This window comes from Podarcis tiliguerta (assembly GCF_965153285.1).
Source record: "Podarcis tiliguerta genome assembly, chromosome: 10".
Classification (NCBI taxonomy): domain Eukaryota; kingdom Metazoa; phylum Chordata; class Lepidosauria; order Squamata; family Lacertidae; genus Podarcis; species Podarcis tiliguerta.
This window is the reverse complement of record NC_139543.1, coordinates 26,156,720-26,174,919: the sequence shown is the minus strand read 5'-3', so window position 1 is coordinate 26,174,919 and position 18,200 is coordinate 26,156,720. Positions and strand designations below refer to the sequence as shown.

At 42.0% G+C, this 18,200-nt stretch overlaps 2 protein-coding genes across 2 annotated transcripts in view; one reads left to right on the top strand and one right to left on the bottom strand.

The window, feature by feature from the left end:
* Positions 1 to 18,200, bottom strand: part of TMEM117 (transmembrane protein 117) — a 206,723-nt gene that overhangs the window by 171,249 nt on the left and 17,274 nt on the right. The gene's annotated exons all lie outside the window — the stretch shown is intronic.
* Positions 1,377 to 5,345, top strand: LOC310658820 (P2Y purinoceptor 1-like; the record flags this gene model as incomplete). Its single annotated transcript, XM_083401191.1, has 2 exons — positions 1,377 to 1,431; positions 4,129 to 5,345. The coding sequence occupies 2 exons, from the start codon at positions 1,377 to 1,379 to the stop codon at positions 5,139 to 5,141; spliced, it is 1,068 nt and encodes a 355-aa protein (XP_083257317.1). The 3' UTR covers positions 5,142 to 5,345.

Sequence of the window (18,200 nt, the reverse complement as noted above, 5' to 3'; positions counted from 1 at the left end):
GGAACGAGTAAACCTTTGCAATGCCACTTTGTGATGGAAACAAATTCTTCATAAGAACATAAGACAAGCCCTCCTGAATGCGGGAACATCTGGTTGGCCACTGTGAGAACAGGATGCTGGACTGAAAGGGCCACTGTCCTGGTCCAGTAGGCTCTTTTTATGTTCTTAAAATAAAGGCCGGCCACCAGCAGCTCTTCCTTAAGATAGGACTGTCCGAGTGATGCCACCTGCACACCAATAACCACACCAGCAGGCTAAAGAGGGGAAGCCTGGACAAGCAACGGTCATGGGATTTGATGGCAAACATTTGTCAGCTTGGGAAGACTATTGTTTTTGTTTATTTAAATCATTTATATACCACCTATTCACTAAGACTACTACGTCCTTCTCAAAATGGGCCACCAACAAAGGGAAGATCCTCCCTTCCTTGTTACATTGAACTCTGGCTTTCCTCTAGCGAGCCAGTGTGGTGTAGTGGTTAAGAGTGGTAGACTCGTAATCTGGTGAACCGGGTTCGCTTCCCCACTCCTCCACATGCAGCCGCTGGGTGACCTTGGGGCAGTCACACTTCTCTGAAGTCTCTCAGCCCCACTCACCTCACAGTGTTTGTTGTGGGGGAGGAAGGGAAAGGAGAATGTTAGCCGCTTTGAGATTCCTTCAGGTAGTGATAAAGCGGGATATCAAATCCAAACTCTCCTCCTCCTCCTCCTCCTCCTTCTTCTTCTTCTTCTTCTTCTTCTTCTTCTTCTTCTTCTTCTTCTTCTTCTTCTTCCAAGGACCTCAAGGTGGCATGCATGGTTCTGCCCCTCCCCATTATAACCTCACAACAACCTAGTGAGGTAGGTTAGGTTGACCGACAGCAACTGGCCCAAGGTCACCCAGTGAGTTGTATGGCTTAGTGGAGATTTGAACCCTGCTCCCTGAGGCCCCAGTCCAACACACTAACCTGTGCACTACAATGGCAAACGGAGGTGCCAGTGCTGTGAGCAAAAAGATCCACAAAGGTAGCTAGCTAGCTAGCTAGCTGCTGTTGTGTACTTTGGATTGGTTTCCTAGGATTCCTTAAAAGCATCTACACAAAACAAAACCTGATCGGTTTGGATTTTGTGCGGCGTATTTTTATGATAAGCAGTGAAAACACAGGCGGCAAATTGTTTTCCCGAGATAATATGCGGTATCATTGTAAAAGTGTGGGCAAGCAGAAAAGTGTGACTTAGCCTTTCTCTGCGAAGGGGAGGAGTCTAGAGGCTGAAAGAAGTGGCCCGTATGTTTCCATTTCCATTATACACAATATGTGGATTATTAACAAACACAGATGAGAACATAGATGTTAATGGGATTCTGACAAAACTGGAGATTAATGGGGAAATTCCGAGATGACTTGGGACTCCCAGCCCTGCACAATGGAGAATGCAACCATTTTTAAACCAGGTAAGAAAATAGTAAAAGACCTATTTTCAAGTATTTGTTTGAATGGGATACAGCATTTAGTGTTGTTCTTGGCATCTGTCTGTCTCGAGAAAGAAATGTAAGAACTAACTTGAGTTTTAAGTTATACATAACCATGGAATACAGAGCCTGCAGCTGAATATTCCACGAATTCTTATTCTGAAATGATTTTCAAGCAGTTCTTCTTTAATTCTAATAAATACAGATCTTGACAATTCATTTTACCTTGACTGCATTAAGAATTAAAATGAAACGTTAAATTTCTATTGGCATAGCTCATTACACTTTACTGGAGTGTTAATTGAGCATAAAAGAGGAATTTGCTTCACAATTAATAACCAAAAGGTAAAGCATTAATTTTCAGTACTGGATGTCATATTAGCTACTGTTCCATTAAAGACCAATATCTGTTTCTGTTTTTACTAATGCCTAATGCTGCAAAGCGTGAAAGGCTATAATTATGAACCATTGTTTGCATTGTATCCCATAATATAGGATATACATGACTAGGAATGGGTGAATGTGACAGTTTCAGTTTCTCTCAGTCTCTCATTTTTCCAACTGTCTACATCCACATCAATTTGTGGATTTTTTTTTTCAAGTCTACATGAAAATTCATCAGCATTCCACAATAAATTTATGTTCATGCACACATTTGCAAAGCACTTTTCCCTAATGTAACACACTGGTGTGTGCTGTAGTCACTGATATATGCATTGTTTACACACTTTACCGTAGTGCATGCATTTTCAATGTGCTGGCATCAAGGCTGATTTCAGGTGAGATCGTGCAAGAAATCACACGAGCTCTTGCAGGCTTGTGATTCCAGCAACACACAAAATCAGCACTGCTTCTCTGACAGTGGTGGGGCACCCAGCGGGGGTGATGGCCTCATCCTGCCTAATAGCTGTGCCAACTCTGGACTGAGACAATTTAATTGTTTGTAGGATGCTTGTCATTGATGCCAAAGGAATGGTGGAATATAAATTGATTAGAAAAATAAATAATGGGCAGTCTTCACATCTGTCAACAGCACATAGATCCATGACCCATTCACACATGATGAAGCTAATATACCCGCCCCATACATTCTTATGTTTCACTTGGTCCTCATTTGGTTTCATTTGGTAATTTTAGACACAGAAAGCAGCATTAACGCACATTATGGGATTGTTGCCTTCATAGTACCTTTGTTTAGCAGGAAGTAATTAAATATTATCATCTTAGCCTGGATAATGTCTCCTTATCATTTTGTGCTTGTAATTACGGGAGTCTTTACAGTAGTCCAGAGATTAAGCAGTAAGAAGTAATTACCAATAGATACTTATAACTACAAAATGAGTTGCATTACCCTGCTGGAATGCAAGGTATCCTCCAAACAGGAACAGCAGGATTGTGGAAATGAGCAGTCTAAGAACACATAAAATAGCAGTCTTAGGTACAGAAAACTAGGGTTTTGTGGAATAGGCGTTTTGCAAACATTGCCTGGAGAGACTCAATGACAAATTAAATGTGGCATTATTCTCATCGTGGGGCCTTGCTTTGTAGGATGGAGCAGGGGAAGGGGAGCTGGATTGGGACCATGATGAGGGGGTTTAACCCTTTGGAACCCCACCACCACAGTCCTGATCAGAATCCATCCCCACAATCCCCAAATGGACTTGCTATTCACCGTGAGAAGAAAGCTTTACATACAGTGGTATCTCGGTTCTCATGCAGCTTAGTTGTCGAACAAATCGGCTCCCAAATGCCGCAAACCCAGAAGTAAGTGTTCCGCTTTGTGAATGTTTTTCAGAAGCTGAACATCAGACGCGGCTTCCGCTTGAGTGCAGGAAGCTCCTGCAGCCAATTAGAAGCCACGCCTTGATTTTTGAGCGGTTTCAGGAGTCGAACGGACTCCTGGAATGGATTAAGTTTGAGAACCAAGGTACCAATTGGCTAAAGAAAAGTCATGGCAAGGCTAGGAAGCTGTCTTATATCAAGTTAGACCAAAGGTCTATCTATCTCAGAGTAACTCCGCTAGCTGGCAGCAACTCTCTCAGTCTGTGGTCTCTCCAATGCCAGGGATAACCTGGGACCTTCTGCATGCAAAAAAAATATGGCAAATAAGAGAAGGGAAAGGACCATCAAGAAGCATCCTTATTTGCCATATTTTTCCACTGAAACAGTAAATCCAAATTACATGGGAAAACAATAGGGGGATGGCATTTGGGTGAAGGCAATGTCATACAGAAGAGTTTGGATCTGATATCCCGCTTTATTACTACCCTAAGAAGTCTCAAAGAGGCTAACATTCTCCTTTCCCTTCCTCCCCCACAACAAACACTCTGTGAGGTGAGTGGGGCTGAGAGACTTCAGAGAAGTGTGACTGGCCCAAGGTCACCCAGCAGCTGCATGTGGAGGAGCGGGGAAGCAAACCCAGTTCACCAAATTACAAGTGCACTGCTCTTAACCACTACACCACGCTGGCTACACAGACACTGCACAAAATGTGCATGAATCTTCTGCTGTGCAGAAATGCCCACTTTCCAATTTTATTGTACCATACTATCATTTGGTCCAAGCCAGTGCCAAGTGAGTGGGCCACAGAGAATTTATTTACCACTGAAGTCCCATACGCTCACCGAGATCCTTTTAAGTGTTTTGAAGCAACACCTTGACTTTTTCTTTTGTTTTCAGGTAAAATCCATGGAAGGATGTCAAATACTACTTGCATTACCTTCTTCTGCAGCAGCTTCAGCAGGCTGGAGTGGTACTGCTACTTTGTGTTTATACTTTGCTTCTTACTTGTGCTAATAGGATTTCTTGGGAACACGTTCACGCTGCTCTATTATATATACACTGTGAAATCGTGGACCAGTAGTACTGTATTTTTATTCAATTTGGCACTGTGCGACTTCACCTGGATTTTCCTGATTCCCTTTTCAGCCTACTACCTTCTGCTTAATCACACAGCATATTCTACCCAGATATTCTGCCAGGTGAAACGAACGTTCTTCAACATTAACGTCTATGGAAGCATCTATTTTCTCACACTGATCAGTTTTGACCGATTTCTAGGTGCCGTCCACCCAATTCGTTCCTTAAAGTGGTGGGATAAAAGCAGAGCTACGTATTGCACCATCGCCATATGGGTCCTCATTTTCATAGAGTCCATTCCTGATTTTTACTACACATTCATGGTCCAGAGGAAAAGGGAATCTGCCGCTTGCCTGGATAAAGTGGGAGACCCTCTGCACTTTGCGGTGCCTTTTACCATTTTCAGAGTTCTCTTTGGATTCCTTATTCCAGTCATAGTCATCTTTACATGCTACACGTTGACTGTGAAAGCATTACAGAAGATGAAAAACCGCCAACAGGGAAGACACCGAATTGGAAAGTCCTTGATATTGGTTTTAGCTGCAATGGTTGTTTTTGCGGTGGCCTTCATTCCTTATCATGCCACCATGACGGCAGTGATAATTTACAGAATGAATTACCAGCTCAACTCTGACAATATACACCTGATAGTTGTCATTTATAAGTTCACCGAAGTCATCTGTGTTTTGAGCAGCTCCCTAAACCCCATCATTTTCGTGCTTGCAAGCAAGAAATTCCAAGATAAGTTCAAAAGCATGCAGTGTTCTCCTAAACACAGATGTCATTGCTGTCGATCACATAAAATTGAGGATGCTGCAGCTGCACTTGGATAGGTTAGATGCTTCGTCATTTTCAACCTCTGCTCTGATAATAGTTTTGAGACAAGTGGCACCTTTTGTTAAATCAAGCTCTGCTGGCATATCAGCAAGCTTTTCAAGGTCATTGAGTCTTTCTTCGAGCATTACCGTTAGAGTAAAGTAAACCCATAAGGACAGGTGGTAGGGATGAGCATACTGGCTCCAGGTTCCTCCAGCTTCAATCCCATTGCCCTTCCAGCTCATAGATGGTAACATCTGAAGCTGGGAACCTTCTGCACTCATGGAGGTTACACACACATTTTGGAACCCTGGAAAACCAGTGTTCTAGAATGTAGAGTGACTCTTCAGAAGGAGACTGCTGCTTCCTTCACAACCTGAAAGGCTTGGGGCAAGTGGATTCCTCTCCCCTGCCTCCTCGTGTGTTTATTTTCCCCAAATTGTAATGTCTGGAAAGGGCTATGCCTTAAGTGAACTGGGCTAAGGGTTCTACGCAGCTCGATAGCTGCTCACACACTGCAGAAAAGTTCCATCCCAACCACTTTCACTGGATTGATCTTGGATCAAGCCATACGTTGGAATCTCACCGATATCATCAGAGAAGGATGTGTGACAGATATTCACTAATGAAACAGATCTCAGTAATATAATGAGTTCACATTTACCATTCCATATTGAAAGGGAATGACAGCCCTTCAAGTCTTAAAAGCCACGGCCTGGTATTTCCAGATTTAACCATTGCTTATGTGCAGGAAGTTTTCTCCATTGGGGCTTCTTAAGCATTACCTAAGTCATGGGGTATCCCCTCTGGCCTGATTGCCTTCCAGATGTCTAGGCACCCAAACTGTGGTCTGAGCACCATTCATGGCATGTCTTTGAATAACACTTCCACTTTGAATTTTATAGAAGTCTATGGAATTCAAATGGCAATAAAAAATAAGAAATACAAATACAAAAAATAAACAAATAAATCATACAGTGTTTAGCACAGTGCAAAACAATTGCTACAACAAGCAGCAGCAAGTCATTAAGGGTTCTGTTAGGGCCACAGCAATTTTCAAGTGGTCCATGGGGGGCGGGGTTGGGATTCACTGGCCTTGATGAATGGTTAAATGTCCCGATTGTGCAGACAAGGGCTGATCCCATAGGCTCCAAACATGGACCTGACACTCTGCTGGGAGCTGTTTGGGAAAGACCTGCATGATTGGCTCCTGGCCAAATGTCATCCCAGCCGTGCAGATGAAAGCAACTCCCATGCGGCTAGTGCAATGTTTCTAGGGCTCCATCTGTCCCTATATTCAACAGCTGGTAAGCAGGTAAATTTAATTCCTGTTTTATGGTACAGTGCCTCAAACATAAAATCCCTGATAGAATTTAGCAAAGCCTTGAATTTAGCTCACCTATAAAGAGCAATGGGCAATTAAAATACAAAAATGGATGAAGATTCTTGTTTTACCCCAGAATGAGTCTAATTTATTTGCTAAAGATCTTTGGTGATGACAACACTACAGGAATACAAACAGCATCAAGGTAAATTTTAGCATAGGTGTCCCCAGCACAGTGGACTCCATGTTGTACAATGGAATGTTGTACAGGCTGTTAAGGAATACATACAGATCTTATATGTAAGATCTTATATGTAATGTGTTTATATCCCCATCCGCCGACAAATAATAATTTATTATTATGTATGTTGCCACTAAATGTTAAAACTTTAAATCCCACACTTTAAGGGCCTCTTAAGATGGTTCGCAATATAAACACACTGTCGCTACCAACTCCACAATAAAAATGTCATTAAGTAGCTAAGTAAAACAGAAAGAAAGAAAGAAAGAAAGAAAGAAAGAAAGAAAGAAAGAACATTAGAAGCACCAGGAAGAAACAGATCAAACCCAAGATCTCCTAACGAGCTTCAAATGCCCTATAGAGCCATCAAATCTTTACAGATCCTATAACAGCCAGTGGAGAGCTAGCTTGATAATTCTTCTTCAGAAAACATTTGGATAGACTGGATGTTACGCTCTATCCAACTGACAGCTAGGCTTCAATAGCTTAGAAACCAGAAGCAGAACTCTGCTTGGTGATCTAGAGTGAGCAGACAGGTTCATATTAAAGACGACAGAATATTCTTAATCCAGTGCGTTTTATGAGTATTCAGGAGCTTCCCACCAAGTCCATCCACTACCCTATTTATTTCCATATTTGGTGGGAGGAGCTGTTCCATTCATGCAGTTATTACTTTCTTTTCCCTGCTCATGTGTAGCTCTGTGTGCCCAAAGTATTTTGTATCTCAGTCAATGGGAAAACTGGGAAAGGGAAGTCATCACTTGCAAATGATTCACAGCCACAATTCAGTGGGAGAACATTTGCTTGGCGTGAAGAAGTTCCAAAGTTCAACCCCTGGTATCTCCAGGCAGGGCTGGGAAGACTCCTGCCTGAAACTCTGGAGAGCTAGAAGGACCAATGGTCTGTCTCAACTTCCAGTGTTCCTCAGATTTATCACATGCACACAGAATGTCTTTATTTTGGATGCACTGGCCATGCTTGGACAACAGTATCTCAGCTAAATAAGCCAAGAGATTAATGAACCTCATCTCCACCTCAACACAGCCTCTTGGCTGTTTCCCTCATGTAAACAAGCAAAATCGCAGTTAGTATGGTTTCTTGTTATGTCTAAACCAGGAAACTATGGCGAGCAACTTATAAAGAAGCCTGGATATGAAACCAACCATGGTTTCATATGCTCACTTGTTTGGAGGACATCAACCAGTTCTCTGGAGGACATCAACCTGACACAGCAGGGAGCTATGCTTAACTTGAGACTCCTTGGCTCTTGTGAAGGGAAGAGTGAAGCAACTGCATGAGTCTTGTTCATATCTTGACTTATGAAGCTGGACCGGTATTTTTCTGAAGCTGATTTCGTTGATTTAACTAGGTGGGTGCTTTTGTGCATTGTGAGCCAGTTCCTTGAGGAGCACCAGAGAACATCCCAAAGTTCTTCTGGGCTTCAAAGCAACCTTTAAAAGGTAGAATATGCCGCCATTTTCAGAAAGCAAGCTTGAGCTTCACTGCACGTGCAAAAGTCCCCCATGTGGCTCTATAGATCCCGGCCTTTGCTAATGAGTCACACATTTCAGATCAGTAATTACTTTCATAAATAGCTAGTGATCTTGTTGATAAAATGGCTTTATATTTTTACAGTTTAGCTAACACAGGATTTACATAGCTACTCCATGGTTCACTTTTTAAAAAAAAAAAAAGAAATAACAAAAAGGTCACTGCTTTTCTAGAACCATATTCACTCTACTGTGCAAACACAGCCACTGTTGTTTAGACTATTTTTAGATACTTACTCAGCAAAGAGAGGTGTTTTTAACATGTATTTTCTGGGGCGGGGGGGACCAAGCTAACTACAGAAAAACCTTGCTTTGGTGACTTTGACTTGAGATGACTTTGACATCTTAAATGAAAGAGAATGGATAATTTAAAGAGAAGAGAGATCACAGATCTTTACAAAAGGCATCAGACTTGAAGAGCTAGTGAGCAGTCAGTGTTATTACAATATGGTTGTGCACCACAGATACTTAGGACTCTCCAAGTCAAAACAAAAGTCAGCTGTCAGCATGCTATTAGCATATAAATATGCCCATTTTGGTTTCTCATTGTCCTAATCTTAAATTCAGTTATCCATATTTCTGCATCCATTTGCAAAAGATTTTATTAAGTGTTCATGAAAATGTATCAGTATTTTAGTATATGCATTTTTGTGTAATGTGCACATTTTTGCAAAGTCATTTCCCCCAAAATAATGCATTTCTGTATGTTATTTTCACTGATGAGTGTATTTATATGCCCATATTTACCCTTCTATATGCATTTTTGTATTCAGTACACAGCCGAAGAATTGCAAGAAGTGTAAATAGTGAAGGGTGGCTCTGTTTCAGTTTATGCTTTGTTTCAGAAAGCATGGTTCTGTAGGTTCACCTTTCGACATTGACTGAATCAAATTTCTCCCTTATCCCTACTTGGGACCTGCCTGGTGGAGATTTTCCCCCATTACCAGCCAACCCAGTTTGTTACCATCAGTAGGAGGTACCCTGATCCCGTCATCATCAGAAGATGGTGGTTGACATGAGACAGGGCATTCCCAGTGGTGTCCCCAAGTATGGAACTCCTTCCCAGAGGATTCTGGTCCGCCCCCACAGTTGACATATATAAATATCAGTTCTCATCAGTTTCCCCCTTTAGCTCTTTTAACTTCTGTGCTGTGTGTGTGTGTGTGTGTGTGTGTGTGTGTGTGTGTGTGTGATATAGTGGTTTTATGGTCATGTTTATTTCAGATGTTTGTTTTAATGATTTGTTATGTGAAACCACTCTGTACCCAAGAAAGGGGGGGGCACAAAACACCAAATACATGATGATAGATAGATAGATAGATAGATAGATAGATAGATAGATGATAGATCTTCCTGATCACTGCTTTGTAGCCCGCAAATGGCTACCTTTGTTTAATAAATTAACATTTGAAAAATAAGCAACTTGTTTGGTCATGTTTATTTCAGATGTTTGTTTTAATGATTCGTTATGTGAAGCCACTCTGTACCAAAGAAAGAGGGCACAAAAACACCAAATAGATGATAGATAGAGATAGATAGATGATAGAGAGATAGAGAGATAGATGATATAGATAGATAGCTTGATGATAGATAGATAGATAGATGATAGATAGATAGATAGATAGAGATAGATAGATGATAGATGATAGATAGATAGATGATGATAGATGATAGATAGATAGATAGATAGATAAGATAGATGATAGATGATGATAGATATAGATGATAGATAGATAGAGATAGATGATAGATAGAGAGATAGATAGATAGATAGATAGATAGATAGATAGATGATAGATAGATGATAGATAGATAGATGATAGATAGATATAGATAGATATAGATGATAGATAGATAGATAGATAGATAGATAGATAGATAGATAGATGATAGATAGATAGATAGATGATAGATAGATGATAGATAGATAGATAGAGAGATAGAGAGATAGATGATAGATAGATATAAACAGATCTTCCTAATCACTGCTATGTGGCCCACAAATGGCTACCTTCGTTTACATCAGCAATGTCCATGCCTGTTTCAGAAGAATTACTATTATTCATTATTAATAATATTACAATTAATCATCTTCTTAACCACCGTTTCATAGTGATTTATACATAAGATAGTTTAAAACTCTCTCTCTCTCTCTCTCTCTATATATATATATATAAAACAAGATCAAAACCCTAACAATGGTAAAGACTCATTCATCCACAAACAAAAGCCTAATGATTTCCCAGCTAACATGAGGCACTTGAGTGAGCAGCTACATGGTCAGACAGGATGATATCCAAAGATAACTGGCAAACTGTGGCCTCTCTCGCAACCCCACAGACAATATTTGGAGGAGTTAAAAATGTACATTTACTCAGCGGCACACAACTATTTCTGATGTCACCCTGATTAACTTGTTTCCCTGTAAACCAAAGGCACCCGACATCTGTTCATATTTACCTAGCCATATTTTAATCTGCAAACAGGGGGCTTTTTAAGTGCTTCATTATAATATTACTCATTTCTGTTTGATTTGACACATCCAAATAGTGTGAAACGAGCTCCTTCCCATTTCCCTGCAAGAAAAGAACAATTAGCGGATGTCGTCGAGAGGCAGTGTCAACACAGTCTCCAAATAAGAGATGTGTTCCACAGCTCCTGCCATTGTTCGCATGACTTTGCAGAATATGGCAACTGTAGAGATCGCCAGGATTGTCTTACAAAGTTGGCAGGCGCTAGTTAAATGTTTCTGGATCTCACTATTAGCTAAAATGCTCTAATTAACTAATACCGAGTTCTTTTTCGGAGTGATGCCAAGGAGACCCACATAGGTACCCCTGCCCGTACGGGCCAGTCGTGTCCGACTCTAGGGTTGTGCGCCCATCTCACTTAAGAGGCCGGGAGCCAGCGCTGTCCAGAGACACTTCCGGGTCACGTGGCCAGCGTGACAAAGCCGCATCTGGCGAGCCGGCACCAGCGCAGCACACGGAAACGCCATTTACCTTCCCGCTATAAAGCGGTACCTATTTATCTACTTGCACTTAAAGGTGCTTTCGAACTGCTAGGTGGGCAGGACGACGGGAGCTCACCCCGCCGCGGGGATTCGAACCGCTGACCATGCGATCGGCAAGCCCTAGGCACTGAGGTTTTACCCACAGCACCACCCGCGTCCCAAGGAGACCCACATACCATGCATTAAATTAATTTGTAGAGCAATCCTACACATATGGGGAGCAGCAAGGAAAGGGAACCTCCTGCTGCATGGGAAGAAGGGACGCAGCTCGCAAAGCGCTGAATGCAACCCAAGGAGATTTACTTCCGAATGAATGTGCTGCCATTTTAGTTTAGGGAAAGCAACTGGAATTGTTTATATAGGCAACATAAACCTTTCAATCAAATCAACCATTTTAATCCAGAATCTATTAGCATTTTTCAGAGGAAGTCAAAGAGGCGGACATTAATTCCACAGTGCTTCCTTTGGGGTGTGCCAGGCAACTGAATCACTTCAATAACTTTTTGCCGGTATTTGTTTTAGAATGTTTTTATTACAGCCTGAACTTTGCAAAACCCAGTAATCAACCACAATTTTTTAAAGAAAAGAAAAATCTAAATATTATATGGAATACGGTGTCTTTATGCTAACAATCACCTTCAAACAATAATGACTATGGAACCAAGTATCCCTCCCTCAGTCGCTGTTGTTATTTGTTTTATTTATATCCCACAGTTTTCTCCAAGGAGCTCCTCCTCCTCACTCAATCTCCACAACAACCCTGTGAGGTTGGTGAAGCTGAGAGGCAGTGACTGGCAAAAGTCACCCAGTGAGCTTCATGGCTGTCTCCCAGGTTCTAGTCTGACACTTTAACTACTATGTCATGTTGTGGGCACACATCTGTCCAGAAAGATATCTTGTGTTTGGGGAGAGAAATCTGGCAGAGACTCTCCAGGGTTTCAGACAGGAAGTCCTTCCCAGATGTATCTGTAGATGATAGTAAGAGGAAGATATTTAGCTCTCCCAGAAGCAGAGCATCTCTGCAAATGTAGTAAACAGGAACCTGATACTTTGGAGCATATTTTCTTTTATTGTGATTTTGGCATTTATGCCAGAAGACATTAGAGGCCTTACAACTTAACAGGCTCAATTCCATGCCACCAACGGTTCAGGACCTGGCCTCGGACAGGAATGATCAAATTACTTTAATAGCGGCTGAATTTTTGAGTGATGCCCATGTAGAAAGACTGGGCCATTATAAAGAGATTTAGTGGTTCTTAATTGATCGGTGATGTGGTAGTGTTATATCTTATTATTTATGCAAATTGATCTTCTCTGGTGTTAAAGATCTGACTGGGACAAACCTTGTTATGCTGAATTCGTATTTTGCACAATTTGTATACGGTGTTTGTTTGATAATGTGTGGTTTGCTATGCCTAATAAAGGATTGACTTTTTATGTACCTGTAGATTTCAGACAGACTAAACTTGGGACCTTCTGCAGGAAAAGCAGACCCTATGCCTCTGAGCTGTGACTTCTTCCCTCTCCTGATGCTTCTCCTTCCTTTGAATTCATGGAAAGAGGCGCCAAAGATTCATTCCCCTTGGTGATTTTGTGGGGAGGGAAATCCCAAGTTTTTGCAAAGGCGACATTATTTCTTCACTTTCTTCTCCTGCAATCTGAACATGAAAGTGAAGCACTGAGATGTCTTTATGGGACCCAAATCTGTCACCAGCCAAGCACTCATAACAGGAGTTATAATACCAATGCTATTCCATAACATTGCAATTTCTACTTCACTTAAAAACAGGTTCGCAACCAGATTTTGGGCATCCTTATTTCATACATGCATTAAAAAAATATTTTCACATTCTGGTTTGCCCACACCCCTCATTCTTAAAAAAAATTAAGCAACAGCTGAGAGCTTGCAAAATATCTAAACAGAATGTCACAAATCCTCTTTTACATCAAAGGGTAGCCAAGCTGTTTCCCTTTAATTTGACAACTGCCAACAACCCAAACTAGATGTGTAGTGCAGTTTTAACACATGCCTGATCCTTATGGCTTCCTGCAGAAGAAAAAAGGCTGGCACAGAAACACGGGGTGGGCGGAATATGGGAAGAGAAAGGAATCTCTGGCAGCACCACAGCAATCTCAGGAAGCAAAACAGAGAATGTTGCCATAGGACTGCAGTTCCGCACACAGCCTGACCATTAGCAAGGAATGCCATTTTAATTTCAGAGGAGAGGAGGGTTGAAGGTCCCGATGTATTCTGGAGGAGAAAGAGCTTAAACAAAAAGATTTAGGTTATGCATGGTAGATACGGCATGCACACTGACACATAGAACCCTTAATGGCTTGAGTCCCAGAGTGGTGCATGCTCTAGCTATCTTCCGCTTGGACTACTGCAATGCGCTCTACGTGGGGCTACCTTTGAAGGTGACCTGGAAACTGCAATTAATCCAGAATGCGGCAGCTAGACTGGTGACTGGGAGTGGCCGCCAAGACCATATAACACCGGTCCTGAAAGATCTTCTTTGGCTCCCAGTACGTTTCTGAGCACAATTCAAAGTGTTGGTGCTGACCTTTAAAGCCCTAAATGGCCTCGCTCCTGTATACCTGAAGGAGCGTCTCCACCCCCATCGTTCAGCCTGGACACTGAGGTCCAGCGCGAGGGCCTTCTGGCGGTTCCCTCATTGCGAGAAGTAAGGTTACAGGGAACCAGACAGAGGGCCTTCTTGGTAGTGGCGCCTGCCCTGTGGAACACCCTCCCAGCAGATGTCAAGGCAATAAACAACTATTTTAGTTTTAAAAGACAACTGAAGGCAGCACTGTTTAGGAAAGTTTTTAATATTGAATGCTGTATTGTTTTTAACACTTGATTGGAAGACGCCCAGAGTGGCTGAGGAAACTCAGCCAGATGGGTGGGGTATAAATTATTATTATTATTATTATTATTATTATTATTATTATTATTATTAAATAGCTGACTGTTATGGCTGGCTGTTATGAGCTGCAAGGGAGGCCCTTTTGGAAGATCCATTGCTCTTCAAGGTTCGAGGGGCAGCAGTGAAGGAGATGGTCTTTTCTGTGGTGCCCACCACCCACTTGTGGAACGCTTCAAGGTGTGTCTGGCCTGTATGCATCTCACCAGGAGGCCACGGTGCATCTTTTTGCACAGGCATTTACAGGTGGGAAATGAATTCAGAATATCACTTCTGGTACAGTTTTGCTGTTGGTTTTGCTTGCCGTCTGATGCTCTAAAAGTGGGGGGGGGGCTAAAGGACCCCTGGATGATTAAGTCCAGTCAAAGGCAACTATGGGGTTGCAGCACTCATCTCGCTTTCAGGCTGAGGGAGCCGGCGTTTGTCCACAGACAGCTTTCCGGGTCGTGTGGCCAGGATGACTAAACCGCTTCTGGTGCAATGGAACACCGTGCACGGAAACGCCGTTTACCTTCCCGCCGCAGTGGTACCTATTTATCTATATGCACTGGTGTGCTTTCGAACTGCTAGGTTGGCAGGATCTGAGACAGAGCAACAAGAGCTCATTCCGTTGCGGGGATTCAAACCACTGACCTTCCGATCAGCAAGTCTAAGAGGCTCAGTGGTTTAAACCACCGCACCACCCGTGTCTGATGCTCTAACTGCAGGCTTAGTGCTGCGATGCACCATGTGACTTCCTCACTATTTTAAGTTGCATGTAACCCACCTTGAGAAGGCAGGATAAAGAGCAGAGTATAAGAAACATAAATCTAAGTGACTCAGGGAACTGTATCTCTCAACAATCTTATAGTACAATCCAGCCACATATTGACTCAGAAATAATGGGACTTACTCCCACAGATGACTGCAAACTTTTACAATATGATCCACAACTGAAGTCCTGACCATTTTCACATTTAGGTGAAAAGACTCCTTTTCGCCTATTTTTTCTCCATGAAATTCAATTCCAACTCTTTAGGAGAGGCAAGAGAATCAAGGCCCACCTAGGGACTGTTTTTTAGACGTTTATTATTTCAACGTTCAGAGATTATTTCCAAGTTAGAAAAACAAAACCCCTCAAGTGAGGGCTGCATTGGATTCACACTGTGTATTCAGTGACCTCTGGTGGGCAGTTCTGTTAACTGCCTTCTTTAAGGGTCCAATTAAGTTCCATCAATCTGCAACTTGAGTTTTTCCCAAAGTAACAGAAGCAGTGTTAGCAGCAATACTTGCGAGGGACAATTTGGACTCAAGTCATGGACAGAAGTGTCCAAACTCTAACCAACAAGCTATCCACTTGATTTAGATCAGGGCCCTGGAAATAGGGGAAATGATTAGGCTGCTTCCTCCCCCGTATCGCAGCCCTAAATTAAATCAGGATCCTGCTCTGCTGCTTGTGGAAGATGAAGAAAATGTCACCGGGTGATCTAATTATGGATTTCCCATGTAACATGTCATTTGACACCTCCTCCACACACACATCCTTATTTACCAGGCAGAGGGCCTTCTTGGTGGTGGCACCCACCCTGTGGAACGCCCTCCCATCAGATGTCAAGGAAATAAACAATTGACTTTTAGAAGACACCTGAAGGCAGCCCTGTTTAGGGAAGTTTTTAATGTTCTATGTTTTCTTGTGCTTTTAATTCTGTTGGGAGCCCAGCCAGATGGGTGGGGTATAAATAATAAAATGATGATGATGATGATAATTAATGTGAACCTGGAAGAGAGGAAGCTGATGGAATCGAAGAGGTCTACGAGGATTCAGTTTTCATAGGAATCCTGTTCAAGCATTTGGTACCACAGGAGCTTTCTAGAACAAACCCAGCTAAACCCATCCCTTCAGCCAGTGGTAGACCTACATTTTGGGGGCCCTGAAGCTCAAAATGTAATGGGGGGCCCTTCTCCAGGTTTGGAACTAAGAATCTATTTTGGTTGCAATTCTGACTGGCTGTCTGCAAGTGCTAAGCCAGATTTTACGAGTTGACACTTCTACCACACTGCTATCAATGGGACTGTTGGAGTCAAGATTTAATTTTGTGGCAGGGCTTTTTCTCTTGTAAGACAGTTCAAAATGTTTAACGGAGCTGCCCATCTCCATGTGAATGGAAAACACAGAAATCTTTCCCAGTTGGCAAAATATGCAATATGGACCTGCCAAAAAAATCCTGGACTCAGTAAAGGAAGTATCAGCATGTCTACATTATTCTGTTGTTAACAAAAATGGGAAAGCATCAAAGGAACTTATGGAAGGGCTGCTTACTTCTCTATTTTTAGATGCCTACATGTGCATCATTAGTGGTCCATGGTGCCAAGTTTTATTTACAAGGCAACTTTCAATAAACTGGCTATAAACCACAGCTGGAAACTGATGAGCCTGAATCCACATGCAGCCGCTGATTGTCAATTCAGGTATTTATGATTAGGCCACTATTTAAAGCCTCCAGTCACATGCATTCTTCAGAAATGATTGCTATTATTAGGAAACAGTTGAATTTAGAGCCAAAAGGAACAATATAACATGCTACTAATTTTGAACTATTGAAGGCACATCGGCAGAGAGATCCTATACATGGTTTCTTGGTACCAAGTTCCATTGTATTCAATGGGCTTACTCTCGGGTAGATAGGTTTGTATAGGACTACAAGCTAAAACCACAAGTTTTTCACTGACATTAAATTCTGGACCAGTTTTACTCCAGACAAAGGTGGGGATTTTATTCCAGTCTGAGACTCAGTGGTAGACAGGGCAAATGCAAAAAAGGGCTTGTGTAACGACGACAACAACAACAACAACAACAACAACAACAACAATAGTCAGGGCTTTTTTTTTTTTTTTTCAGCCAGAACTTGCTGGAACTCAGTTCCGGTACCTCTTAGGTGGGTACCATTCCCATTCCAAGAGAACAAGGGATCCATTCATAGTAAGTTCCAGCATCTCTTTTTCTAGAAAAATTGTGCTGATAGCAACAACAACTACAACAATTTTATTATTTCAGGGGTCAGCAAACTTTTTCAGCAGGCGGCCGGTCAACTGTCCCTCAGACCATGTGGGGGGCCAGACTATATTTTGGAGAGAGAAAATGAACGAATTCATATGCCCCACAAATAACCCAGAGATACATTTTAAATAAAAGGACACATTCTACTCATGTAAAAGCACGTTGATTCCTGGACCATACACGGGCCAGATTTAGAAAGCAATTGGGCCAGATCTGGGCCCCGGGCCTTAGTTGGCCTACCCATGTATTATTTGTACCCTGACAATCTGTACCCACCACTCTGGGTGGCTTCCGATACATATAAAAACAAAATAGAGTATTAAACATAAAAAAACTTCCCTGGACATTTCTCTTATACATACACACACATACACGCAAATAAATATACAGACACATGAATTCATACACATCTATTTTCACATCTAACACACACACACACACACACACACACACACACTTTATTTCTCTATCTATCTATATATCTCACACACAGAGAGTAATTAGATTTGAAAAAAAGCATTTCTTGTCCCCATGCAGAAACAAGCCTTGAAAACACCCATCAATTGGCTCCATTGCTTTTTATGCCTAGTTGTTTCTTGGGGGCTGGGGGCGGAGGGGAGGCAAACAGAAAAAGGGGTTGCTATCAACACTGTTGGGGGCATCAATTCATCCTGCTTCGATCTGCTCTGCGGTCAGCTGCAAGAAAGTACTGTCAGCGTCCAGAGCTTTGCTGTCTTGGCTTAATTGCCCTCTGCCTACCTAGCAAGGCATCTATTACATTCAATATTCTCTGACATTTATTTCCCAAGCTCTTATTATGCAGTCTCATAATGCCTTTCAAATAAACGCCACATTTCACCTGGGGGTAACACAATTTAGTTGCAGGCACAATACCCGTTTATAAAATAAAAAAGTAATTGGGAAGCCAGATAAGAAAAAAGTGAAATTCAGGAGAAAAGCATGCTAAAATGCTGATTAATTTTCATG